Here is a 26471-nt window from a genome sequence, read left to right on the forward strand (position 1 = left end):
TGGAGAGCCCAAGACTTTCTTGTACACCTTTTTAGCACAATGTCAGGAGGGATCTGATATTGTCTGTGCTTTTTCGTTTCTTTCTCCATGCGTTCTGAATTCCCATAGGGCTTCCTTGGATCTTGGGTTGGTAAGCTGTCCTTATCTACTCAGTGATCCTTTCTCCTAGTCCTGTGGTTTACAAGCTCCACTTCTTTGTACCTTGTGTTCAGCTGTGCAGACATCCAGGTGTTGCTTTGATCAGCATTACATGGCCTAAGAGGCAACAGACAATACCGAAACCGAGACTGATGGCTTTTGCCATGAAAAGCAATAGGATGTCTATCAGTTTTCAACTGTGGGCCACAAGCCAGTAAAAAACAGTAACAGTTGTAGCAACTTCAAAAATACAAGCTGAAAGCAATAGGGACTCTGCTGTCTCTCATCCCAAAAGGCACACATGAACTCCATACAGAGATACATGAACTGGAAAAATACAGTGTGTAATAACAGAGAGACAAGCGTCTATTAAGGATTAGAACTGATGTCAGTCAAGACCTCCCCTTTTTAAAATGGGAAGATTTCCATAATACCCGTGGAAGTGTTTGAGGAGATATTTTAGGGGACAGGGAGCTTCTCAGTTGAGGAGAGCATGGCACTGAAAGCATGGTAGCTGCAAAATTCTTGCCATTGGGAAAGCTTCCCCCCTGCTTTAAGGCAGTCCCTTAAAGAGGACTTGGGTAAGTACATTGTTCGAAAATTGTGACTTTGTGTTAAGTTATTGTTGATGTAATTTGTCAGATGTGGCTGGGAGGTGTGAAGTGCTCAACCTGGAAAAGATTTTGTTTCCAAAGCAAAAGCCATTGAGAATGTAGCGGTTGTTATGGCGCTCTGATGCAAAAGGGAAACCTCACTCACTCCTTAGCCCTGAAGCGAGTGCTGAACAAGATTGTTCTAGACTCCCATGGAGGTGAAAGTCATTCTAGTCACCCTAGCAGGCTGGTTCAGAAAGCCACCTTTGCATGCAGCTTTCTGAACCATGCTGCAGGCATTTAACTGGACTTTTATGTCATTTTATGGCATGTTTCCTTTCTTCTGTCCTCAGCAGAGAGAAGAAATGAAAATTCACCTTGTAGAAATTGTGCTCTCTGAATCAGTTGGTCTGTTTTCAGGGCCACACCGCCCCATGTCACTGTTGAAGGCTGCCAGCATCCACTGAGATGCACCCAGTCTTCACATGTCATACCTATTCCAGCCAAAATTTACATCACTCTTGGCAAGACTATTCTGCAGAGTGTATTAGATCTCAATGGCTGGAAACATCCTCCTAAGGCTAAGGCTTTCTCTACACTAGGAAGATTTTGATAGCTGTTCCAATTAGAGCACTAAAGACAAATATTAAAGGGTTTAAGGTGAAGAATGATAAATTTATGGAAAGTCCTTTATGATGGGATCGCAGGGGAATGAGGCCAATGCCACAGCCCTGTGTCCCTTATTCCTAAAATCAATGACAAGCTAAAAAAAGAAAACCCTATGCTGAGTTTGTTGTATCTGTCCTTTGGCCATCCGACCAGAGGGCAGAAAACTCCAACTCAGCGTCAAATCTGGATGCTGCTTACAAGTTTTGTTCTTGATGCAGATGGCACACTTCTACCCCTCCATCTCTGCCTGCATTGCTAGAGGGTTACACATTCCTTTCGGTCCGGGGTCTTATCTTGCAGTCACACCCTAGCACCGTTCCCATGTACCAGGTTAAGTCAGCTTGTGTAAGTAGTTGCTTTCAGCAACCGTAATGTCAGGGATGGTAAATGTCAGTGAGCTTTTTGGCATGGGTTTCCTTGCCTTTCCCTCCTTCAGAGGCTGAGCGGACGTTTTTTTTCTCCTTACGCCAGCAATCCCTCCAAATCCATGGAAATCTCAAGGCAGCAGTGTGGCTGTGCAGGGTGAAGCATCACTAGCTTGAGGGACAGCATCAGTCTGAGCTCAAAAGCCACCGAGCAATGGGAAAGAGACTTCCTTGGAGCTGGAGCGTGCTGGTGAGGGGACACATTTACCCCACTGCAAGCTGTGTCTCTGTCTCCCTGCAGTAGTAGCAGAAGGAATACTTGTGAAAACACCTGGGAAAAGTAGAGAAACAAGACCCAGGCTAAATAATAACTAGCAACACCAAGACCTTTGAAGCTGGTTCATACACCACTCAACTCATGGATTTCATCGTGTGCAGCAGTATTTTCTTCATAATCATTCAGACTGGTTTACATGACCACTGCTTGACTCCCACCATTCAAAACAACTTTTTTTTTTTTTATTCCTTTTTTCTTTATTTGGACAATATATATACATATGTACAAAAACATCTACGCCTACTTTTTTTTTTTCCTTTTCTTTTTTTTACAATTTCATGTGATTTAAAAAACAGGACAGCAAAATAATTTATAAAGGATACGAATACTGTACAAAAATAAAACTGATTGAACTGTTGGAAGTTGGTACTTTACAGTGTTACAGATCACACTACTCTGTAAAACAGCATTTTGAAGTATGTGTCCAGTCTGGTGTATGCTGGGCTTAGTCCATCTGCAAACTGAAAAGGATCTGTAATACAGGTCATGAAAAACTGTTCAAAACCAAAATATGTTATATAGCTATACCTTTAAAGCCATGACTTCTCTATAGTAAAGGACTTTCTTAACCAAGGAGAGGAGCTGTCCTAACTGCAGCACTATTAAGTATTTCCAAAATAGTACAAGTACATACGGTATTAGAGAACCTGATATTCCTTTTCTTTTCCAACACTTGCATCACTCTTCAAAACTTACCTTCAAGATGCAAAGAACTAACCTGCAGTTTGTTTTATGCGTTAGAGCCATTGTTTGCTTTTACCAAAAGAAAAAAACCCCAAACCCCAAATGAACAAAACAATAAAACAAAATCTCCAAACCTGATTATTCCCAATGTATTCTGTTAGTGATCGCATTAATCCCATCTGTCCAGTGCTGAAATACAGCATATGTTACAGCAAATGGGTTACCATTTAGGAAGGGTTTTTTTTCAGAAACAGGATCTTGTCACATGCAATGATCACATGTGCCTGTACATCCCATTGTCCCATGGACCAAAGGACCCCCTGCCTATTCGTTCTTTCAGCCTTTGCAGGAATGACGACGTTTCTTTAAATGTGCATTCTACCCCAAATACACAAGATGGAAACCATAAATCTGGCCATTGACTTCCATGTATAGGTTAATCCTGGTAGCTAAGTGACCAAAACATCTATGTACTGATTTAGGAGCTGCTTATCAGCTGTGGCTTCCCATTGTGTTTGATAGGATGTGAGGGTGTCTTGTATTTCACAGGATCAGGCCCTAATTCTCCAAGTGCTGTGTTTGTCCTACAAAATGGCAACAATCCAGACTGCAGGACAGACTCAAAATTTTGCGTGATCTTCAAAGAGAAGAATGAAGATGAACGTGCATGTGCCTTTGAATTTCACCAGGCTACACGTGGCCCTGACCCTACTCAACAAGGCAGCATTAACAGTACTGGTAAGGAGAACACTTCCTGTATTTCTAGATCAAAAGAAACACCGAGGCTACCTATTTTTATTAGGAAGAACGTATGTCTCTACGACTCAATTTGGACACCAGAAATTAAAAGTTTGGTTTCTAAATAAATGTTTCAAAAAGCTGAAACAGAGGTAGAAAGTGTGTTTGGTTTCCTGATGTCTTCACTGAAGAAAACACATCCCTTTTTACTCCACAGACTGCTCAATATCCCCAATGCCTTAAAAGCAGTTCTCTTCACATAGACAGAATTTATCATGAACTACACAAGTAAAAACACTATATGCAAACTGATTTCTAATGCTGAAAGACTAATACAACTGTAGAAGAAAACACTCTAACTCTCTAATTTTTTTATTTTCATTTCTAGGAAGCAAGCTTTTTATCAGGTAAAACAGTAAGATATTGTAATTGCAGGTGTACTAACAAGATTTTTTATGTACAGAATTTTACAAGATGACCTAAATTCATCTGCAGTGGAAACACTTTGGGTTTCAGTGTGATTACTCGCGAGATGAATTTGGTCCTAAATCTCTATAGTAGGGCTGCACCTCCCATTCCTCTTCTGGAGGAAGGGGTGAAAAACAAATAGGAGAAGAATGTTTCTGGAAAAAATAACATGTAAACAGAATTCTCCCCGCTTTATGCAGCTGGGGAGGGGGAAAAAAAAAAAATCACCGATAACCTCTTACAGTTCATGCTTTTAACATAAAAAAAAAAAGAAATAGTCAGCTAATGACCACGACTTAAAGTTTTCCTTCAGTGATTGTTTTGCTCCTCTTAAAGAGCATAAAATATTTTAAAAATAAAAGTAATATTGCCTTTATCAGTGTTCGATGTGCCATGCATGATAGGGGTACAACACAAAGTACTAAGAGAAGCTTATGTCATAAGGACTATTGCGACACACCCTCCGTGCTGTATTTCCAATTAGCTCATGGTTTTCCCCCATACTCTACAGAAACAGCGATCAAGAGATACAGGAGCCCTTCCAAAGTGCTCCTTACAGTAACTTCAGCTGTTTCCATTAGCAGAGTGCTCTTAAGCAAAGGTCTACTCTCTCTGTAAGCACACACAACTCCCATAGGATGCCGCAGGAGTTAGGCAAGGGTATGAAAACAATAAATCTTTAAGGCAAGTGTAGGAAGAGAAAAAGCCTTTAAAAAAGCAGCAGTTTATAAAGATGGTAGCTGCTGTTATGCATCCATTCAAACAAAACACAGCAGAATAAAGCACTGTTAGTGGCATTTCTATAGTACAGTACTGTATTTATTGACAGATTAAAAGTATAGGATCAACTGAGAGACTTATGCTTCTGCTCCCACGCCCCCACCACATTATCTAGGCTGATTTGTATTTTTCCAGGTAAGTGAATAACAGAGCTAAATACACATATGGTCAGCAAATGACTGAGCTGTTGTGGGGTTTTTTTGCTTTAAGTATCTTCTTGAATTATAGATGTTTTTACTGGAAAAGTGCAGCTTATATTCAAAAGTATAGTTAATACAAAGAAAAGATAAAAAGACCCTTTTACTTAATGGGCCTTCTTGAGTATAAATTCACCTTATCTCAGTATATCAATCAGACGCTATTAGTAACATACGTAATGTTTCTCTTAACAGTCTTTTTAAATGCAGGATAGTTCCGAGACAGAAGTAAACCCACTTCTACAATGTGCTATGGAGTTTCTATCTGAGAGTTATTTATGCGACTTGGAAAGCGGTTTTACTTGACAAACTCTAAATACAAGCAGCATTACACTGTTCAACGAAACATGTTCATGACACGGCAATCACAAAGACCTTGGGGTCACGCTACTGTGGTGGCATAGGCCAGACCATGGCAGTCAGACATATGTACACCAGCATCAATGCTTTACATCAGAGGAGGTGACCACCTCCTCTGCTGGCCATCCCTTCCCTCCTCTCACCCCGCAGTCCACTTGCTCCAGACCGCTCTTCCCAGCGCAGGGTGGGGAGGTGGAGTACGGGGAGAGGGGCATGGAGTACTTTTTATTTTAATTTTTTTTTTTTTTTTTAATGTTGGCTATGTGTGCTTTCGGATGGTGAGGACAACCGGCACCACTGCCTGCGTCCTCGCCGCAGCTCGCCTCCCCCCCGCTCCCCTCCCCGGGCCAGCCCTGCCTTCACAAGGAGCTGCTGGAGCTGCACTTTTTGGATCGCTTGATCATGCTGGGGTGAAACTCGGTGTGGCGGCGGGCGTGCTTCGTCAGGTGGTCGCTCCGCATGAACCGCTTCTCGCAGAGGGGGCACCGAAACTGCTTCTCGCCGGTGTGGGTTCGGTAGTGCCGGGTGAGCTCGTCGGAGCGGGAGAACTTTTTAAGGCAGTCGGGCCATGTGCAGGGGAATGGTCGCTCGCCTGCGGGGAGGAAATGAAGAGAAGAGATTTAGGGGGGCAGGGGCGATGCAGGCCGGCACGTACCACCTTTGCCGAGGAGCCAGGGAACATGCTCCTGAGGGGAAAAAGCTGCTTTTGTTTCCTGCCGTGGTGCCAGCATCTGCGGAGTTGTTGATGACTCGCTTCATCAGGTTTCAGTCTCACCTCCAGCAGAAGCCAAAACCCCCTCCAACCACATGAAACTCGCACTCTGGTGCAGAACCTTGCATGACCCCGAAGACTGTCAAAACAACAGATGAGCTCTGCCTGTGCCTGTACATTTTTCATGTCGGGCTCACTACGGCGGTTTGGGAATGGAGTGCCAGTATTATTCCTCTGACACTTCCATTCTGCTGAATAAAATAATTTGTAACCGTTATAAAAGAAGCCAAAAAAAATCTCTCACCTAGGACAAGTCATTCCAGCCGGGGGAGAACTGAGTGGGGAGGGACTGGGGAGAGCGGTGCAGCCTTGGGGCTGCAAACACGTAGAGTAAAACCGCTGTGGCTGCAGGGAGAAGTCCCATGCCCCGCTCTCCTCTCTTCCCCTAGAAATCCAAGCCGCTCCACAGAGTATAGCTCTCCCCTCAGCTGCTTAGATGGCTGGTTTGAAGACAGGAAAACTACTTCATTATTCACAGCTCTATCAGTATAAATGTTTGCTACGATAGTGAAGAACCAAACCAGACATCTTCACCTAAACCACACTGCACCTTTGCTTTTAAAAACAAGGGTGTAAGGATTGAACAGCACTTACTGTAATCTTCCTGGCACCCCGCATCCCTGCAGCTCACCTCTGCGGGTTGCACAGGCTTTGCCTACAGGCACAGACCCAACACCTCCTGACCGGCAAGGCTGACCCTAGTCCACGGCACAGATGAAAATCAAAGGCATTTAAGTCCACGCAAAAGCTCTGAGTCACAGAAATCATGCACCGCTGCAGTTTGATGTCTCAATTCCCTTTCTTAAGTCTCCTGCAGGGAATATAAACGACAGCTATGTGACAGCTATTTATAGTCAACCATGAAACATAAAAACTATTCCAGGAGTTTTTCAGCTTGAAAGAGTTGGAAAGAAACTCAAGAACTCCAGTATTTCTTGGTACTGTGAAGATCAAGGCACAACAGGTGAGCTCGCTTTACATTTACGGACTGTAAAAAGAGGAGTCATTTACAAGAAAGTGTGCCCTGGAGTCCTCTCCAGACACAACAGCAGTAACAAAAGGCTAAATAAAGCCTTGAATAAACAGCCCAGACACCAGGAGGACAACCAGCAGTGGAAAGCGCGGCAGAGCTGTAGAGAGGAGAAAGGGCACTGGGTGGTGTGACTGGTGGCATCCAAAGATGTCATCCAAAAGACCAAGGAGGTTGAGGACAAACCAGGTACATCGAGATGTAGCTACACCACGGGCCCTGAAAGCCCTAGTGAGCCTCTTTTAAATAAGGCAGCCATTTTCGCAGTTTAGGCTGCTAACGATACGGTGCTCCCGGACAGGCGGCTGCTCCATCCCAGACTCATCAGCGCGCAGCAGAACTGCAGCCGGACTGCGCAGGTTACAGCAGCCTCTCGGGCAGCCACAGCACGGCTGCTTCCCCTGCACTTTCCCTCCTCACCTCGCAGCGATGCTGGTCCTCGGTGAGGGGAGAAGGATGCAGAGGGAGCCAGTCCAGCCTGGTGCCCGAGCTCGGTGGAGGCACAGCTGCCAGCCATCCTGACCCGGGTCTATTTTTTTTTATAAACAGGTTTCTTGGCTCCCTGCTGTATGCTTTTAGACATGGTTGGAAGTCCTCCGGAACAACCTCCGCCTGCTTAAAAGAAATTAATTAAAACAGTACGTAGGCTTACACGGGCATGAAGGCCACAACCGCAGCTACACAGCTGATCAGCACCATAAGCTGCGCAGAGCACTTGCATCAGTGCCCACCATCCTCCCCTGGCTTTGCCCTGCCCGGCGCCCACCCTCGGCATCTGAAGCAAGCATTTCACTTGCGCTGCTCTTTTGCTATCCATCTCACGGTTTCTGTCACAGCTCCCAGAAGCAGGCAGCAGTGGGATGTGCAGAACAGCCTTCTAGCTCACCCCCGGGAACGTGGGAGAAGTGCTATACATCTTGCATGCGTGGAGGCACCTACTATATGGCTCTATGTCAGGCACTTACACCCCGGAGCAGTGGGAACAGCTCAGGCATCCCGCCCCACCCCCAGAAGCCATATTTCCAAACCTCTACCTCAGGACAGCTCTTCAGCCCGCGTAAGTGCCTAACTGTACTACAGGGAGACCAGGTGCCTAGGCTGGAAAACAAGGATCACAGTCTTTGGGGTGCAGCACCTACATCCTAGGCGCAGTAGGATCCAGCCTGGCTGCCTAAAAGCAGCATCTTGAATCTGGCCCCAAGCAGCCCTCAAGAAACTGGGCTCCCCCCTGCCCCTGCTTCCCAGAATTGCGGACGGGAAGACAAAATAGAGTCTGGTTACTGGAATTCCCTCAGAAATGCGATGGGAGTCATGCGACCTCCACCATCGCTACCCCGCGCTCCCATTTCACGTGCCAGGGGAAAGTGCTTTTAGGTTATGCAGCGTAACCACAGAGCTTTGGGGAAAGGCAGGGTTCGGTCAGGACCCCTTGTGTACGTTCGGCACTGCGCTCCCCAGGGAACCAGCCCGGAGCTTGGCGCAGGGAGCATGCCGGAGGCCACGGGGAGCCTGGCATGGCAGAGGCATGCCCTGCTACTGGTGGGAAGAGCCGCCGTGTACCAGGATGGCAAATGCAGCAGAGACCGCTGCTGGAGATGAGCGGCTGCGCTCCCCCAGACGCACAAGAGCTACCAGCGGCACCTGCCGCCCACCGCCAAGCCCCCAGGTACAGTAGCAGAGAACAGCTTCACCGCCTCAGCAATACAAGCCCACGGAGGCTGTCACAGCCACTTTGGAAGCACGTATATGAAAGTAGGCCAGGCATAATCCCCAGCACCAGGGCACATGAAACTCCAGACTTCTCAGAGCAGAGAGACAAGGGAGGGGGGGAAGCTTTTCCAGGCCCTCAGGGGTTGTCTCCGAGCCCGAAGATCTGCTGCTCCCCTCGGTCACGAAGCTGTAACGGATGATGCCAGCCCAGAGGGACGGTGCTTCCGCAATAGACTTAGTAGGTGCAGAGGAGGGGTGCAGTGTGCATCCAGGAGGCTTCTAAGGCAAGGTACAGATGCTGGATGACATGTGGTGATTGTCCACTCAGCAAAGCTGGTCACTGGATTTGCTGGTTGCATTTGCCACACTATTTTTTAAAGCAGCAGAGGTATTTGTGGAAGAGTCCACTGAGCAAATAGGTCTGGCAACTCTATGCAGCCGGGCTGCAATGGCCCACTGAGCTGCAATCCAAGCTAGTGCTGCCTCCATCTGGAGAGAGTGGATTTCTGTATCACGTCTCACTCAAGAAACACTTTTTCCATATGATTTTTCCCCTTTAGTTTTGGGAGTAGTAATGTTAAAGCTTAAAACAAGCAGAATGAACCATCAAAACAGGGTACTATTATAGACTGTTTCCTTTGGTGTCAGTATGCTACTTACGTTTTAAGACATGCCTTAGATGGGATTTCCATCAAGAGATGAAGGAATGGCCAATGGTGTATCACAATACCTTAAAAATATGTGTGATAGGATCTGAACACAAGAGATACAAGATGTAAATAATTGTCTTTAAAAAGATATACATATATCCAGGGCAGCATACAGAAGTAACAAGTGAAACAGAAACTGATTTACAGGTTATAGGACTAGGTGCATCTGCAGAATTCCCATTCTTTGTCCTGTGTGCCACCAGGAATGTAGTGGGAGATACAGTTTGTGCTGAGCACAAGCTAATAGTGGCTCTTCACAGGTCTTCTCTGGAGTCTAAAGAACTCCTGCAGCCCTGGCTTGCTGTAAATCCCATATGGATATAAAGGCCATTGCGGATCCTTTCAATCTTTGCTCTCTTGCTTCACCTGACCTTTTCTCCCTGTTCCTTCTCCTCACCCTCTACCACAAATGGTTAGTTTCTTCTTTCTCTGTGAGTTTAAACTCAGTATCCAAGCTGCTTTGTGTGACCTGAGGCAGGTCCACTTTATTTTACTCCATTTCCATTTTATTCTGAATAGACAGTAAATTACTTAGCTTTTTTGCCCTATCCTGGGACATTCTGGATTTTCCCACATTGTAGTCTTGTGCAGCAAGGGTTTCTGAAAAAGAATATAGACTGGGCATTAGCAGACTCGTTAATGGTACAGGTAGCACTAGTATCCCAATTCATCATCTCTCTCCTCACTACAAATTGCTGCTTTAGATGCGGATGACCAAAGTTAGGAGCTGCAGTTCGTGGTGGCTTTAATAAAGATGAATTTGTTTGGATAAACAAGGGATAGAGAAGTTCTGAGTCACTTTTTGTTCTGGGCGGGGGAAGACTGTGTTTGAAAAAGCTGAAGACAAAGTTTATGATCACACACTTGGGCAATTTCTTGGTGTGTAACAGGACATGCACTAGGCCTGGAGCACACTGAACTTCTGTGGTGGAATGAACTTTCAGGTTAATTACTAAAATTCCTTGAGCACTGGCCTTACAGAAGATATTCAGAGGTTGCTGTTGGTGTGGACGAAAGTCTGGCCAAGATGAACGGTTTGCTAGGCTCACACTGTCTTCACAGAAGTGAGGTTGGATACAGCCATGAGTCCAGAGTCTGGCATCAGTACCAGCTAACACACAACAGTCTGCCATCAAATGATGCTAATGACGCTGCTTCACACATTAACTAGAAAGCCAAATGGACTATAGCTACAGCTGCGTGAATTGATACCTCTTAGACACCGTTGGCTGACCTATGTTATTAAAGATGAGACCACCAAGTGCATGGTAGGACTGTGCTGCCTAGTATTCATAGCAGCAACTATTTTGAGTATCAAAACTGAAAAACGGTTCAGCGTTTGTCTTCTGGGATGTGGTGTCTGCACGTAGCTCCCACACTCTGCCCAGCTAGCCAGTAACTCCTGCTCCAGGGACATCCACCCTGCCTGCGGCACCTACCCCGCAGCCCAGCCCGGCTGGACTGCAGCAAGGCTGACCCCTCCTGCCAGAAACCTGAAGCAGCTGACGGGAAAGAGGGAGAAGGGAAAGCACACAAATATGGAAAGCCTGAAGAGCAAAACCCCTTGCCACCAGGCGAGAGCAAAACTACTTAGTAAAACAGGATGGGCATAACCAGCTCTGCATAGTTCAGATGAGAGAATCTAATCCCCACCTTCATCTTCCAAGATCCTCCTGTACCTCTGTGGCTGCTGGAGCTTGAAATTTCCAGAGAAATCTTCGTACTCTAGGAATAACTGGTCCTGAACCACAATCCTGGACTTAGAGATGACACTGATAAGCATTTCTTTTTTTTTTTTTTCTGTGATCCCACTCAGCCACCACTCTTGAGTGTCTCATGAAGTACGACAGGTTCTACATGTGGATGTCAAGAACATAGTCCAGCTTATTGCAAGAGGCAAAAAAAAAAAAAAAAAAGCAGGCTATCTTCCTTGCTGCAGAATAGCTGCTATCTCAGAGGTCTCTCACTTTCCCGCCCCAGTGCGGTCCTTGCCCCACACACCCTGAATGAGCAATTTCCTGTGGGACACTGGATTTTGTCTTAGTGTCCACACGCAAGATACTCTGGTGAAGATGGATCTTACAGACATCTCTGCATCCACTTCAGGGCAGAGAGACCGGAGGCCTTTCAAACAGCCTTTTTCCTCTTCTGAGATATTCCAAAACCAGATCATTAAAACACGTGGCAACCACAAGGTACAGATGCCACTGAGAAACAGCACAGAGCGAGATCAGCGGTGAGGATGCTAGGTACCACGTGCCTAAACCAAGGGTTTCTGCAACACCTAAACTGTGGCCATCCGGTCTGGCAACAGATCAAACAGACACTGCCTACGGGATAGGCAACGGATGGATGGGTTGCAGCAAGGGGTTTATTCTGCCAGCACTGAGGACTAAAAACCAGAGGATGATTCAGGTGTTAAAATGCTGCTTTCAGCAAGTATTTAGACTGCTCTGACATCCTCAAAACCACCACTCAACAGCTGCTTGCACATGCAGGTGTTTCAGTCTCTTTCAAAAGACCAGATGCAAAACCACCTGCGAAAACCCACCACTGCTGAGCTGCTGGGAGCCTAAATCCCAGTGAGACCCAGTCTTGCTGTTACCCCCTGGCAACACAGCATCAGATGCAAGGGATATCCTTACAGCTTCTGTGCCAGATCACAGCATCACAACCCTCCCTGCCTGCCTTACAAATGGCTTTCTTTGGGGGACTGTGCCTCCTTTATATATATATATATATATATATATATACACACACATATATACCAGACAGGGAAGCTACCTGGGAGAGACCCCTCCAAACCTCACCAGAGAGTTAAATCTACACTTTCATAGCTGACAGGAGTGCCCTCAGCAGTACACTCTTGAGTACGTGGGACAAGTTCCTACCTCTTCTCCTTTCCTATCTTATCTCAATTTGAACTTCCTCCTTTTTGCAGTAATACTTAAATATTAACCAAGCAATGGAGAGAGACTGACTCCTAGCCTGAGGCTTAGGGCACTTACCTGGATGGAAGAGCACTGGGTTTAAACTCCTGCCCTGTCTGAATGACTAAATGCTCGCTAAGGGGAAACAGCTTTGACAGGGGAAGGACGAATGCAATTTTATGTGCATTCAGAAAGATAATACAACTTTTGTTATTTTACTACGAATTTATTACACAGCATTTCAGCAGACTCTTCCCTCAAGTTTAAGGTATTTATAGAGTGCTCTCAGGCTATTCACAGTCATTGTTACTTGAATATAGATGGTGAACTATGCTACCAAAAGTAAAGAGTATCTGAAGTGTGCTTTGCCATCACTACCTCAGACTCTGGCCGTTCCATCTTAACTTGGCCCCTCCCTGCTCTTCCAGCTGCAGGTCTGGGAGCTGTGCAAAGCCACAAGTGGCAGCCAGCTGCCCCACAGCACAGCAGCTGACGAAGGGGAACGATCATTCCTGCAGGGATCCTAACAGCTGGGGCTGCAAGACACAAAAGCTAGCAAGAGCAGGTGACACCCACCACACAGTCTTCAGTGCCACAGCACAACAGTGTGCAGGAACTTGGTAAAGCTGCATTTTCAATACATCCATCTGGAAGCAGGAGTCACATTCTTATGGGTGATGCCTGCTTACTGCTTCTGTCCTACATGTGCACTTCTTTACGTTGACTCAATTAACATACAAACCTTTCTGGAGTGCTTTCCCACTGTGACACATACACCTGCTTAAAGTTTTTATTTTTTAGGAGAAAAAAAAAAAGACAACAAGGAGTCAGGCAAAATTGAACTTAATCTGGAGGATTTTTGCCTACCTTACTCAGCTGGCAAGGCTTCCAGTCAGTATGATCGTGCTTCTCCCAGACCTGGAAACATGCTCATTAGAACTCCAGCAATTTGCACATTTGCATTAACCCTTGAGAATAGGTGTTCAGATGGAGGTCTGAATTTAGGAAAAAATGTCCTGCTGGCTCCATTTTCTGCTCTTCAGTCTTACTCTAAAGGATCTGGCAAAATAACATCGCATAAGCTGGATAAGAGGGGCTTAAAATGCTAAATTTCAGATTATACTCCCACAAAATACCCAAAAAAGCTCCCGGTGACCAGAGGCTTGTCAACATATCAACATCTGTACAGTCTGTTGAGCTAGTGATAATCTAGAACACAAAAAACAAAGCAGCACAGTCAAAACAAAACTGATGCAGGGGCTGGATCAACGCTGTGGTATCTAGATTGCAGCATTAGGCAGCTGCAGCACTTATCTTTCCTTTCTACGAGAAATGCTCCTCAGCTTCACTGTGCAGACCGCCAACCTACAGGTCCACGCCTCTGCCTACAGCCCTGCTACCAAACACCGGTGAGAGCCAAATGCCAGGAGAGCTCAAGGCTGCAGCAGCTGCCCGATGTAACAAAACTCCTGGTATTGTTTGGATCCGGTCTACACAAGGATGCAGTTGGCTGAAAAGCCTAGCTGAAGACGGAGAACTTCTCACCCATTTGGTTTTTGTGTGTCTGTATTAGGTTTGTGTGGCAAGGTTTTGGTAGTGGGTGGGCTACAGGGGTGGGTGGCTTCTGTGAGAAGGTGCCAGAGGCTTCCCCCATGTCTGACAGAGCCAAGGCCAGCTGGCTCCAAGACGGACCCACTGCTGGCCAAGGCCGAGCCCATCAGTGACAGTGGTAGTGCCTCTGGGAGAACAGATTTAAGAAGGAAAAAAAGTTGTGGCGGCACAGAAACTGCAGCCACAGAGAGGAATGATAACATGTTAAGAGAAACAACCCTGCAGACACCAAGGTCAGTGAAGAAGGAGGGGGAGGAGATGCTCCAGGCGCCGGAGCCGAGATTCCCCTGCAGCCTGTGGGGAAGACCATGGTGAGGCAGGCTGTCCCCCTGCAGCCCATAGAGGTCCACGGTGGAGCAGATATCCACCTGCAGCCCAGGGAGGACCCCACGCCGGAGCAGGGGAAGAGTGTGATGAGTCCTGCCCCTGAAGAGGATGAAGCAGCAGAGACAACATGTGATGAACCGACCACAACCCCCATTCCCTGTCCCCCTGTGCCACTGTGGGGGGTAGGTAGAGAATTCAGGAGTGAAGCTGTACCTGGGAAGAAGGGAGGGGTGGAGGGAAGGTGTTCTGAGATTTGGTTTTATTTCTCATTACCCTGCTCTGGCTGATTGGCAATAAATCAATTTTCCCTAAGTCGAGTCTGTTTTGCCCATGAGAGTAACTGGTTTAGTGATCTCTCCCTCGTCCTTATCTCGATCCATGAGCCTTTTGTTCTATCTTCTCTCCCCTGTCCAACTGAGGAGGGGAGTGATAGAGCAGCTTTGGTGGGCACCTGGCATCCAGCCAGGGTCAACCCATCACAGTGTCTAACCTCCTAATTCAGGGTACCTGATGCAGACATGGACTTCCCATTGATCCGCAGCACCACGTGTTGAGAAGCATCTGGGATTTGCCTCCCCAGGCAAGTAAACTCCTACAGGTCCTGTAGGAGGAGCCATCTCACAAACTAGCTTTACGGTACCTTCTCTGTCCCTCTTTCCTGACCGGGAGGATCTGCTCTCAGCAGCCACATGCCCTTTAATTGGCTTATATTCACACCATCATAGCAAGTGCACATTTCTTAAAGTTTGTTTCTCCCACCAGTTTCTCTCCTTCTCCCTGTCGGTATCTTGCCCTTTGATCCACGCTCCCGGCCCAGGCCTTCTGACTGAGATTGCTTGTTTACTCTCATATGCCTTTACTTTCCCTGGAAACCCCGCAGCCTGCACATCCCTCTCTGTTAAGCTGCTCCCCCCACCCCCCGGCATCTTTGAGGCTAGTAATAACCCTGCGCATTACCAGCCATAATCAAATCTCTAAAACTACCTATTTAGAGAAGTCTGTGCATTTTCAAAGTAACTCCCTGCATAGCTGCTGTTGCTTGTCACTTGCTTGGTCAGCTGAGTCCCTTGCCTTCTCCTGACCACTGCACTGCTTCCAGGGCTCCGGTCTCGTGTGTGCCTTGCCAATGTGTCTGGGCCGCCTTCTACGCTCTGTAGGGAAAGTGTTCAAGACTTGGTCATGCCATCTCAATGCTCAAGACTCCCAAGCAGACACACCACTCATAATCTCTCCTGCCACCGCCAAACTTCACCAGCACTTGTGTGTCCTATACTCCCACAATACCATCCCACAAGGGATGGCGAAACCTAAGTTGTGGTCATGTTGTACAGCTATCCCTCCGCCTGCCTTCCTGACAAACAGCTTTTGGCTTGTGAGCCTTCGGGGATAAAGCCGTCTTTTCTCTCCCACACCAAGTGCCACGCACCTCAGAGATGCTACTGGAAACAGCTCACGCAGAACAACCTTACCTGTAACGCTCTTCCTGCTCAAGACACCAGAACTTAAATAATAAATGCCAAGTTACTTTTGGATGGTAGCGAAGGGACAGGGGAGGCAATAGCTCAGTTTCAGTGATATGCTTCTCCTTGTATCCCTGGGCCTTTGCAAGTTAATATGTTTTCAATGTAGGTACACATACATGACAGAATGAAGAAGGGCCTGATCGTATCGCAGAAACACCAGGGGCCTGGCGAGGAATGAAAGGACTATCCCCCCAGGAAGGGGCAGAGTTCAGACTTCCTTGGCTTCCTCCTACAAATCCTGATATACTAAGTCAGGCTGAGTTCAGTGGGATTGGCAGCACAAGCAAGGGGGCTGTTTGCACAAGTAGGATGCGCAATGACACTCGCTGACCTTTTTCTGTTAAGATCATCGCAGAAGACAATTTCTGATGGATGGCTATTTTGGGTCTTCTGGAAACTGAACTAGAGCCATCATCAAAGGCCCAAACTTCAAGCAAACAGCTATACAGATATTTTTAGTCTCTGAAATACGGAATGCCTTTGAACTAACAAGTTTAAAGAATCATTAATAAGATACAGACCTCTAACCTCTGAGCATCAAGGTTCTGGTCTTCTACTCTTCTACCTTTAGTTGGTATTTCATTTCTGGCTTTGCATTAGCTTACCAAAGACGATCTGGTGAGTTTTTAGGTTCCCACCATTACACATCACACAGAGCAGTATCCAGAGCTTTCCAACTTGCTTGGTTAGTATCTGTGAGTAAAGAGAGCTGTGGCTACAAGCAAGCTCATGGGTGTGAGTGGAAATCCATTTTCCAAGATAGAGAGACTGGGATTTTATATTAAAAATTTAAGACCAGGAAGCTTCTACTGGTGGCTGCGTGCCTACTTCCACTAAAGGCTACCCAGCAGTAAGAAACCCAGTTGGTGGCCCGATGAAAAATGGCAGGTAGATGAAAGCAATTCAAGGGGCTCAGATACATGACAGAGAAATTACCTGGGAAAAAAAGAAAGGAAAGGAAATGGTACTAAGGAGGGAACATTAACGCTCTGCAATACGCAGTTATGAATAACTCCAGAGGTCCCACTGAATCCCACTGTTGCTAAGGAATTGTTCTGCCATCTATAAAAATAATTAACATCGGCAGTATCGTTTAGCATTTCACTTACCTACAATTAACTGTTCACATTAGGAAGCTCTGAAAGTTCATTACTGCTAGATGTCTGCAGTGGTTTTAATCACACAGAACTACCGTGACGGTACATCAGCACGTCTGAGTCAAACTTCTCATACTTGGAGCTAAGGCCACCCACTTGTGAGCAGCACATGCTAAACCTCACGCCACTTCAGGAGGTACTTATTATAACACTACTGCTTACAGCAAGCCGTGTGGGTTGTACAGTACATTAATTTACATGTCATCACCCAGAACGCTACCCCAGCCGATGTCTATTTTCGTTCCCATATCGGGGTGGATCTCTGAGCATGGGGTATTAAGTGGAAACGATGCTAATGCATTTTCTTTGTCACTTATCAGCCAACATTTTGCCAGGCATCAGTTACATTTAGCCTCCAAAAGAGCATCAGAGCTGCAGTCTTTGAGCCGGTAACACAACAATCCCTGGCACCGGTCCTGAGGTCAGTACAGGGTCACCACTGACCATCCTCTTTCCCGGCTCACAGAGACAGTCTTAACTGTCCAACGACAGAGCTCACAGCTGAGCCACATCCAGTAATCCTCCTCCTCCTCCTCCCCCTGACCTCTCGAGCTAAACGCCCAGCAGATCTGCCAGCAGGGCACAGGTAGGCAACCAGCGCCGGGTCTCCTCCCCTGCAGAGCATGTACACCTAGGCACACAAGCAAGCCAGAGCAACGGAAGCTTAGCTGGAGCTCAGGTGTGGCCGTGCCCTACCCGGGCTGCCTTAAACACTACAGCAATGCCTCGTGGTACGTTCCTCGGGTGATAAACTTGTTTTGTACTTCACCACTTACCGTCACTGCCAACAGACAAAATCCAGAAAAGAACTGCCATCAACAGATGCGAAGCACTTGAAATTAAGTGTTGGCAGCGTTCGTCTCCTTTGACCTGCTCCTTCCCGTGCTAGCGCACAACCCTTTAATTTAGAGCAATTTTTAAGCAGCCCCGCGTACTGCGCCATGACCCCAACTGCGACTCAGACACGCGCAGGCTTTTTTATTCAGCCGCTTGCACTAGGGGGCTTAAAAACACACCGACAAACAGAAAAGTCTGCCGTCGCTGTCCCCTTAGCGCTTACGCAGAGCCGGAGGAAATGCCAATTGCGGCAGCAGATATTTTTCATCCGTAGGTTTCCATGTTGCCCCACCCTCCGAAGCGCCCGGGCGAGGGCCGGGGCCGGGGCGCGGGCAGCCTGATGAATGAAGCCCCCGTGGGCCACGCCGAAGCTGGGTCGCGATAACCGATACGGCCAGGGACAGCTGGGCAGCGCAGGGGCCCGTCACCTGCGGAGGGCGCCCGCATCTCCCCCGGCCGGAGGAGCCGCGCCGGGGGCAGCGCCGGCACGGCTTGGAGCGTCAGCCGGCTCCCCGGCGGCGGTCTGCTCCACCGGCAGCCCCCGCCTGGGGCCGACGCCGGTTTTTTTTTTTTTTGCGGGGCATCGCAAGTTTGCCCCTCCGGCCCCGCGGGTCCCTCGGCTGCCGCGGGGCTGGGGCGGGGGGGCGTGCCAGCAAAACCCGGAGGTGCGGCTCGCCGCGCTGCGAGGCGGGCGCCTCCGCCCACCCCCGGCTCCGCCGCGCCCCGCCACCCCGGCCCCGGGCCGCCCGGCGCCCCCGCCACGCAGCAGAGCTCGGAGAAGGCTCCGCGAACGCCGGCGGCGCGGCGCGGGGAGCGGAACGCGGGTTCCGAGGGCAGGAGCAGCGGCGGGCGGGCGGGCTGCGTCCTGGCCCCGGCTCCGTCGGGGAATACGTGCCACGTCCTGCCCCGGTGCAAGGCGCTCGCCCGCCTACACCACGGGGCGGAAGACGCGATTCCCGGCGGTTTACCGCACCGACGCCCCGAGGGGGGCTCGGCGTCCCCCGGCCGGCCACGCCGAAGTTCACTCCGCTCCCCGGCGGCCGGCAGCTGCCGCCCGCCCCGCGCTGCCGGCGGGGGACGGGCGGGCTCCCGGCCGGGCGGGCGGCAGGCCGGGAGCGGCGGGAGGCGCTGCCGCAGCCCCGCCCGGGGCAGCTGCCCACTCCCGCCGGACCCGGGCCGCCAGTCCGGCACCGCGGCGGGGAGGGAAGGGAGAGGAAGAAAAGGGGGGAGGGAGGGAGGGAAAAAAACCCAAAAAACAAAAAAAAAACCCCAAAAACAAAAAAAGCGGGGAGGGGGGCGGGGGGGAGTGTTTAAGGAGAAAGCGAAAAAAAAAAAAAAAGAAAAAAAAAGAAAAAACCAACCCCAAAGCGGAAAGGCAGGGTGGCGGAGGCGCGCGGCGCCGCCGGGCGCGCCGCCGGCCGGGTTCACCCGAGGACAAGCGCTCGCTCCCTCCCGCCTCCCCCCGCCTCGCCTCCCGCCGCCTCCCGCCGCCGCTGACCTGTGTGCACACGGTAGTGCGCCTTGAGGTGGGATGACTTGCCGTAGACCTTGCCGCAGCCGCTGTAGGGGCACTTGTGCCGCTTCTCGGCCGCCAGCTTCCCCTTGGGGGCGGCCCCGGCGGCGCGCAGGCGGGGGGGCGGCCCCGGCGGCGGGCTGCGGGGCGGGCTGGAGCCCGGCTCGGTGGCCGCGTCGCTGTCGGAGGCCGCGTCCTCGTCGGGGCTCTCCACGCTGTCGCTGCAGACGGAGGGGGCGGGCAGCGGCCGGTACTTGTTCAGCTCCAGCAGGCTCTTGGCGATGGCCAGCAGAGCGCAGTAGTCCTTCCAGGCGTCGCGGGGGTCGCGCAGCTCCCGGGCCGCCTCCCCTTCGCCCGGCATCTTCAGCCGCGCTGCCTCGGGCACGGCGGAGCGGTTAGAGATGGAGACCAGGCACTGCGCCGCCACGAAGTCCACGTAGGCGACGGCCGACATGGTGCGGCCGCGCCCCGACGGCGGGGGCTCCGGGCACCCTCAGTGCGCGCCCGCCGGGCCGGCCGCGCCGCCGCCAGCCATGGCCCGCCCGTGGCGCGGGATCTCTGCGGCGCGGGGAAGAGCGGCGGCGGGGAGGAGAAGGGGGCGGGGGGGGGTGGTGGGGGGGGAGATAAATAGCGGGGCGCCGGGCAGGTCCCTCACCGCCGCCCCCCGGGGGCGGCGCGCAGCCGGCGGGGGGGAGCGCCGCCCGCCGCCCGCGCGGCCGGCCCGGGTCCGGCGCGGGGGCCGGGGGAGAGGAGACCGCCCGCCGCGCCGCTGCCGCCGCCGCCGCCGCCGCGCCCCCCGCGCCGCGCGCCGCCCGCGTGCTCCTGCCCTGGGGACGGCCGCGCCGAGTCCCATCACGTCAGTTTCGGACCCCCCTCCCGCCCCCCCGATTGGTCAACGGGCAGGGCCGGCCGGCTCTGTTTACCTTCTCCCCCCGCCACTCACAGCGCTGCTTTTCTAGGGGGGGTGTGTCCTCCGGGCGGCCGCCTCGCCAATCTCCGCGCTCCCTCCCCAGGCCGCGTGCTACTCCGGGCGCCCCGCCGCGCCCGCTTAAAAGGGCGCCGCCGGAGCGGGGCGGGGGCGGGCCGCCGCGCCTCCCCGCCCCGCCCCCGGGGGCGCGCCGCGCCGCCGGCCGCCTCCGCTCCTCGGCGGCCGCCGCCGCCGCGGGCCGGCGGGGCGGGGCCGGGCCGGGGCGGCGGGGCCGGGCCGGGGCGGCGGGGCTGCGCGGCGCCGAGCGGGTTAAGTGCCTCCCTGGAAGCCCTACGGTCCCAGCAACGGGCCGGCCAATGGAAAGTGAGCCGGCTGATGTCACTGGCGAGGCCCCCGCCAATCAGCGCGAGGTTCCGACGGGTGCGCAACACTTGCAAACGCGGCGGGCGCCCGCGACCCGCCCGGGCCCGCCCACCGCCCCGCGGGGAGCGGCGGGGCAGCGCGCGCCCCTGCCCCTGCCGGAGCCGGTGCCGGAGCCGGTGTGCCGGTGCCGGTGCCGGAGCCGGAGCCCGGCGGGTGGGGCGGCGCGGGAAGGCCCCTCCCGAGCGGGGTGTCGGTGGCCGAGGGAGGCGCGAACCGGAACCGGCTCCCCCCTCCGCCCCCCATGCCCGCGGCGCCCCCGCCCCGCGGGACGACGCTGCCCGCCCGGCCTCGGAACGGGGCTCCCCGGGCCCTGCGGGCAGACGGCGGGAGGACCGGCCCTGTGCGGGAAGGGGGAGCCCGGCCGCCCCGCGAAGCGCCCCCCCCCCCCCCCCCCCCCGCGGAGAAACCGGGTGCCGTTATACATTTCATCGTCGGAACGTCATCGCCGAGCCACGCAGTTCCCTCACGTTCAGTGAAAACGGGTGGGGGGGTGTGCAGAGGGAGACCCTCCAGCCCCCCCCCCCGCGGCCCCGCCGACGGGGCCGCCGTCCGGTGGGCAGCCGTGACCGGAGAGCCCGCCTGCCCCTGGGGCACCCGCCACCGGAGGAGCGTTGCGTTTCCTCAGAGAGAGGTCGTGCCGCTGCGCTGCCGGCGCGGGCCGGTTAGCGAGCAGAGAGGTATGGCGGGTTCGAGACGTTTCCCCACCGCCCAGCTCAAACGAACCCAGAAAACCCGCCATCTCGACCCAAATAATGTATCTCCTGCCGCCCCCCCCCCCCCCCCTTCTTGCCCCAGCGAAGGTACAGAGGTGTTGCGAAGGTTAGCTGACCTGCACGCTGTGGGAGGAGAGCAAAAACTTATTTTATTTTCTGGATGAAGCACCATTTAACAAAAGGGAAAGACGTTGCCGTCACCCATAAACCGGCAGCACTGAGACGCGCGGTATGTTAGTTTGCACGTTTTGCTGTTTTGCAAGCGTCAGGAGAGAGCGTGACGGGGAAGGACTCGGCCGCTGGAATAACGTACGTAGGCCTCTACCCAGCATTAGCCGAAGTAGAACTGGGGTGCCTCGGACACCGTCGTACAGCTGGGGAAGCACATTCCTGTGGGATGGAGGAGTTTCACTCTCCCTTCGTGAGCCGCAGCCCGACAACGCCGAGTCGCGGCAGCCCAGCATCCCTAACTGAACCTCGCTGTCCTCAGCGGCAGCCCATCCTTCCTTGCAAAACCAGACAGCGCCCAAACGGTAAAGAGCTTTATGGATTGCTATCAGTCTCTTTAACTGCATGTGGAAATGATGGGGAAGCGGCTGCAGAAATGAGGCCGTGTTGCTCTCTTCCTGCAGGAAATAAAGATGAGTAGCTGTCAGCCATTTTGTACGCTAGCACACTAAATCTCTAGGTATGACCTCGGGCAATGATAATCCTTCGCCATGGATAATTGGTATAAGGCTGAAACAATACTGCATATCATAGCTGGGGAAAACAACCCCACTCAACAACCCAAACGAACAAGTGGCTACGTCTGTAACTGGATCATCTGTAGGGTGATGAAGATCAAACAGAAAACACAAATAGAGCACAAATACCTAGCGAGGCAGCCATCAAGGGATGAAAGTAACTTTCTCCCTGTTCTCTGAGCATTTTTTCCCAGCTGACCATTGGGCTCCGGTGTTTACAAGCCATCAGGCAGAAAAGGAGGCCGTAATCTCCAGATCTGATGGGAAGGAGGAACAGAACGGGTTGTCGTTCCTGTACTGCTAACACTGTTGATAAATACAGCTTTTTCTCTTTAGTACCAGTGGCTGCAACTTTCTCATCCCTTCAGAGGGGCAATAGCATTTTCCATGGAAAGCTGCCACCCTGGTTCATTAATCTGGGTATGCGGGATGTAGCTTCGAGTTGCCCGTTGGTCAGCTTTTTGCACAGCACTTTCAGAACTTCTTTGGCTGGCACCATCCAAAGTTCCCGCTAGGAGATGTCATCATCCACCTTTCAGTGGCACAGAAGTTGCTTCTCAGAAGATGACTTGACTAATTCAAGGCTAATCATCACGTTAACAAATCCTCCATTACATACCTCTTAACATTAATTTGTACCGTTCAGAGAGGGAGGTGTTAACAACCAAGAAAAAAAAAATCCCAAACTTTTTTTTGTTTGCTAGTTTTTTTGATTTGAGATAACTCTTGGCAGATAGTTTAAAGGCTAGAAAATAATCTGTGGCCATCTCCATAATGAGGAAGCATACCGAGCTTTCAAAAGAATTCCTGTATGCCTCCAAGAATACATTGCCTATTAAAGACAAAATAACACCTTTCATTTTGATGTATGTAGCGGTCCAAAGCTCCAAGACTCCAAACTAATTAGGTCCAAACGACACTTATGAAGTGATGCCAGTGGAATTTTATACTTGGAGACAGTGTCAAAATGACCGCGGCTAGTTTCTGAACAACAGTACAAACATGTGCTGGGGAACAGGATTGTGTTTGCAAACTCCTTTGTCTCCAGATGATCCAGATGATAGGGGCCGTAACTTGGATTTGACTGTGATCATGATAACATTTCGATTTGGTTGCAGAGCAACCATTTAATCCATAGCTCAATTTTTAATTCACAGCAAAGCTAATTTTTTACAATACCTAGGCTAATCAAGGATGATTATCGTAGCTTGTAGAGATAATAGCTTAAAACCACTACAGCACTTTGATATAGTCCTGAGACCTTGGGCGCCTTCGTCACCAAATGGCACTCGCTTGCCAAAGCCTGCAGTCCAAATTCAACCCGCTGTTTACAGCTCCAAAGCAGCTCTTGGTGGGCAGATGTTTGCCCCCCCCTCCATAGTCCCCGGGTACAGGAACATAGCACATCTGGCCGCCCCTTCCCAGGGGCAGCTACTCCACCGGTGTTGGGGTGGAGGTACGTCAGTGGGTGTTTTTGAGGCATCTGCTTGTTCTCTGAGCCAGAGGAAAGATGCACAGACAGGAGCATTTACGGGGGGCGTAAGCAAGGAAGACAGTGACCTCCAGGCAAGTGAGAAAGGCACGGTGGGGGCTTAGGTCACAGCTGGGGGCTCACGCTTGAGGGGAGGGCAGGGAGACGTCGCCAGGGGAAGTAGCAAAGAGGGAAATGAGAGTGAGATTCAAGCGCTGCAGAGAAGGAGAGGGAGGACAAGTCTGTGTTTCTGTGCGTGTGAAGGAGAAGGCCATCCTTCCCGCGGCGCTTACGCTTTCCTTACCAGAGTGACGCGCACAGGTTCTCTGAGAGAAGGGAGGCTGTGGAGGAAGAATAGCTATTTACTATCTTTGAGGCTTTCAAAAATGTCTTCTGTTTTCAAAAGCATAAGTTTTCCATAGTAAAAACCAGGCCAGCTCTCCTGTTCTCCACACCTTGCAAATCTCCTGCACTCTAACCCTGTGCCTAAAACACTGGACCCTTTTTCTGGAGGATGAAAATGGCATGCAAGCGCCTGACAGGCGTGCTTGGAGAGACCCGCAGTCTGTGGGAGCCCTCAAGTTTTTGTGCTCCAAAAACCTCTCTGTGTAAATGACCTTTAGTGCCACTGTGACTGAAAAGACTTTCTTTTGAGGAGCAAGTGGGCGCATAAGTGCCAGCAGGAGTCGGTCGTTCTGCTTCAAACCTTGTTCAGTTGCCTTCCGTGGGCTCTTCTACAGAGTGCAGAAGTTTCTTTTCTGACGGTGTCTTCCTGCCAAGACAAAATAAAGAAATCCATCCTGCTTCTCTATTAATATTTGCTAGTATTTTGAAGGCCAGAGGCTCCAAGCGTTACTCCAGTTTATGCTTTGACTTTTTTCATTCTCCGGGGCCCTTGAAACTACGTGTGGCATAAGCTCCATATGATTTGACAAGATGCTGAGTACTGATCGATGGTTAGAAATGGCTGAAATTAAATGCCAAGATAAATGGCCTGTTTGCTGACCTGTGTTCTTAAAGCCTGTGACCATGCTGAAGATCCATTACGTGATTGATATTCTGGGAGCATTACAGAATGGTAATTCAGCAGTCACATAATTATGAACACTTTGTAAAGTATTTACACGTACGTGGTATCTTTTATACCTATGTGTTGCCCAGATTGTCCGCATATATCATCAGGGAAATACGGCAACCTCTTCCATCAGACAACAGCAACTATCCATTGCGAAGCCTGGTGCAGTAGGAAGGAAGTGTTTTAACCTTTTGAAGAAATCCGTCTCAGTCACTGAACACACAGAGCGGACAAACAGTTGCTTTATAAAGCCATCTGAAGTAACAGTAATTTGGCTTTTGTAGATCAGAAAGGGAAAACGGGAGTCAGCACAGCTGGTTGCCATATAGAGCCTTGCAAGATGCAGCAAGTATGCTGAAACTAGTTTTTACACTAGCAAACTGGCCTTCCATTTTAAAAGCAGCTAAGCAGTAGAAGGCTACCGACAGAAGACACTTCTGGCTTCAAAATCCAGGAGTATGAGGATTAGTGGTCTCAAATTCAACTTTCTTTACAAACAAGCGCTGTGGATACAGAACTGTATTGGGGAAGGCGTTCCCTTCCTGTTTTTTACTCAGTGTGGCAAACCATTTGCTACTTGGAGATCTAGTGCTTCTCCGTTCGTATCCTTTAGCTTCTTGTGGTCTAATTCTGTCCATATTCTGCACAGCGGGATTGATCGCGGGTCTTGGTCTTGAGCTCTTTCTAGCATCTCCTGAATTGCAGCTCACGTCCTTAACTGTGACAAATTCTGCTGATCCTGAACCTCAGAAAGAAGGACAACTCCTCCCTCCTGGGGTTTACCTCCACAGGTGGTAACTACCCAGAGGATGTCTATGCCTCAATGAAATTACAGCCCACGTGGGCACCAGGGCTCTGGATTTAAACTCGGTTTGGGTACTGGTAGCGGTGTAGCCATGGCAGCATTGAACTCAGCGTGGGCTAGCTGCTCGAGTATGCACCCAGGATCCCAGATGGATTTTACAGCCTGCATCAGACACCATCCTTCAGTGCGCGTATGGGTGTGTGACTCTCAAGTTCAAAAGTAGAAAGCTAGACTAAAGTTAATTTGGGAACGTCTACCTTCTCCTGCGGCGAAGACACCCAAGTGAAAACGAACTGGCAGCAGAGCCAGCACCTTAACACATATGGGGAATGTGGACTGGGGATCAGCTTCAGTTTATGGCTAGGTTTAAAGGACGGGATTCCACTTGACTCAATGGTTCACACTCTTTTCATAAACTGATCCAGAAAAACATTCCAGTGCCTGCATTCTCAGGACTTGTACCGCTATACCAGGTGAAAATCGGTTTTGTCATTTCCATCAGGGAGCGCAGGGTCATCAGGTGAGTTTGTTGAGCGCCTTGGTGTGCAAGGCCTTTGCAACTTCCTAATTAACACTGACGCGACAGCAAGAGCCAGTTCGTGGCAGGTCTGCCGTTCCACCGTGGAAGGCTGTCGCGGGGAAGGGGTGCCGTGATACAGGCAGGAAAAAAAAAAAAGAAGGAGAGGGATGGAAACGCAACGAGCTGAAGCGCAGTCCATGTGCTTTCAAGGAAGGCGTGAAGGTCTTCGAGGATGGAGATGGTGGGATGGAGATGGTCGGTCACAGACCTCAGCTCGACCCCTCCGACCGGAGCCGGAGACCCGGGACCTCGCCGAGGAGCCTACGGCTCGGCGAGGTCCC

At 50.8% G+C, this 26471-nt stretch overlaps 1 protein-coding gene across 2 annotated transcripts; it reads right to left on the reverse strand.

Moving 5' to 3' along the window:
• Nucleotides 1-4700: 4700 nt before the first annotated feature.
• On the reverse strand, nt 4701-20459 carry KLF9 (Kruppel like factor 9). Of its 2 annotated transcripts, XM_030004285.2 has the most exons (3): nt 20373-20459; nt 19435-19821; nt 4701-5921 (listed from the first exon to the last, which is right to left on the reverse strand). In XM_030004285.2, exons 2-3 carry the CDS (start codon nt 19808-19810, stop codon nt 5689-5691), a joined length of 609 nt encoding a protein of 202 aa, XP_029860145.1. In that variant the 5' UTR covers nt 19811-19821; nt 20373-20459; the 3' UTR covers nt 4701-5688. The 2 variants fall into 2 exon arrangements, with proteins under 2 accessions (XP_029860145.1, XP_029860144.1); XM_030004284.2 differs by lacking the exon at nt 20373-20459 and having other exon boundaries at nt 19435-20217.
• Nucleotides 20460-26471: the final 6012 nt, after the last annotated feature.

The sequence above is a fragment of the Aquila chrysaetos genome, chromosome Z (assembly GCF_900496995.4).
Source record: "Aquila chrysaetos chrysaetos chromosome Z, bAquChr1.4, whole genome shotgun sequence".
In the NCBI taxonomy this organism is placed as follows: domain Eukaryota; kingdom Metazoa; phylum Chordata; class Aves; order Accipitriformes; family Accipitridae; genus Aquila; species Aquila chrysaetos.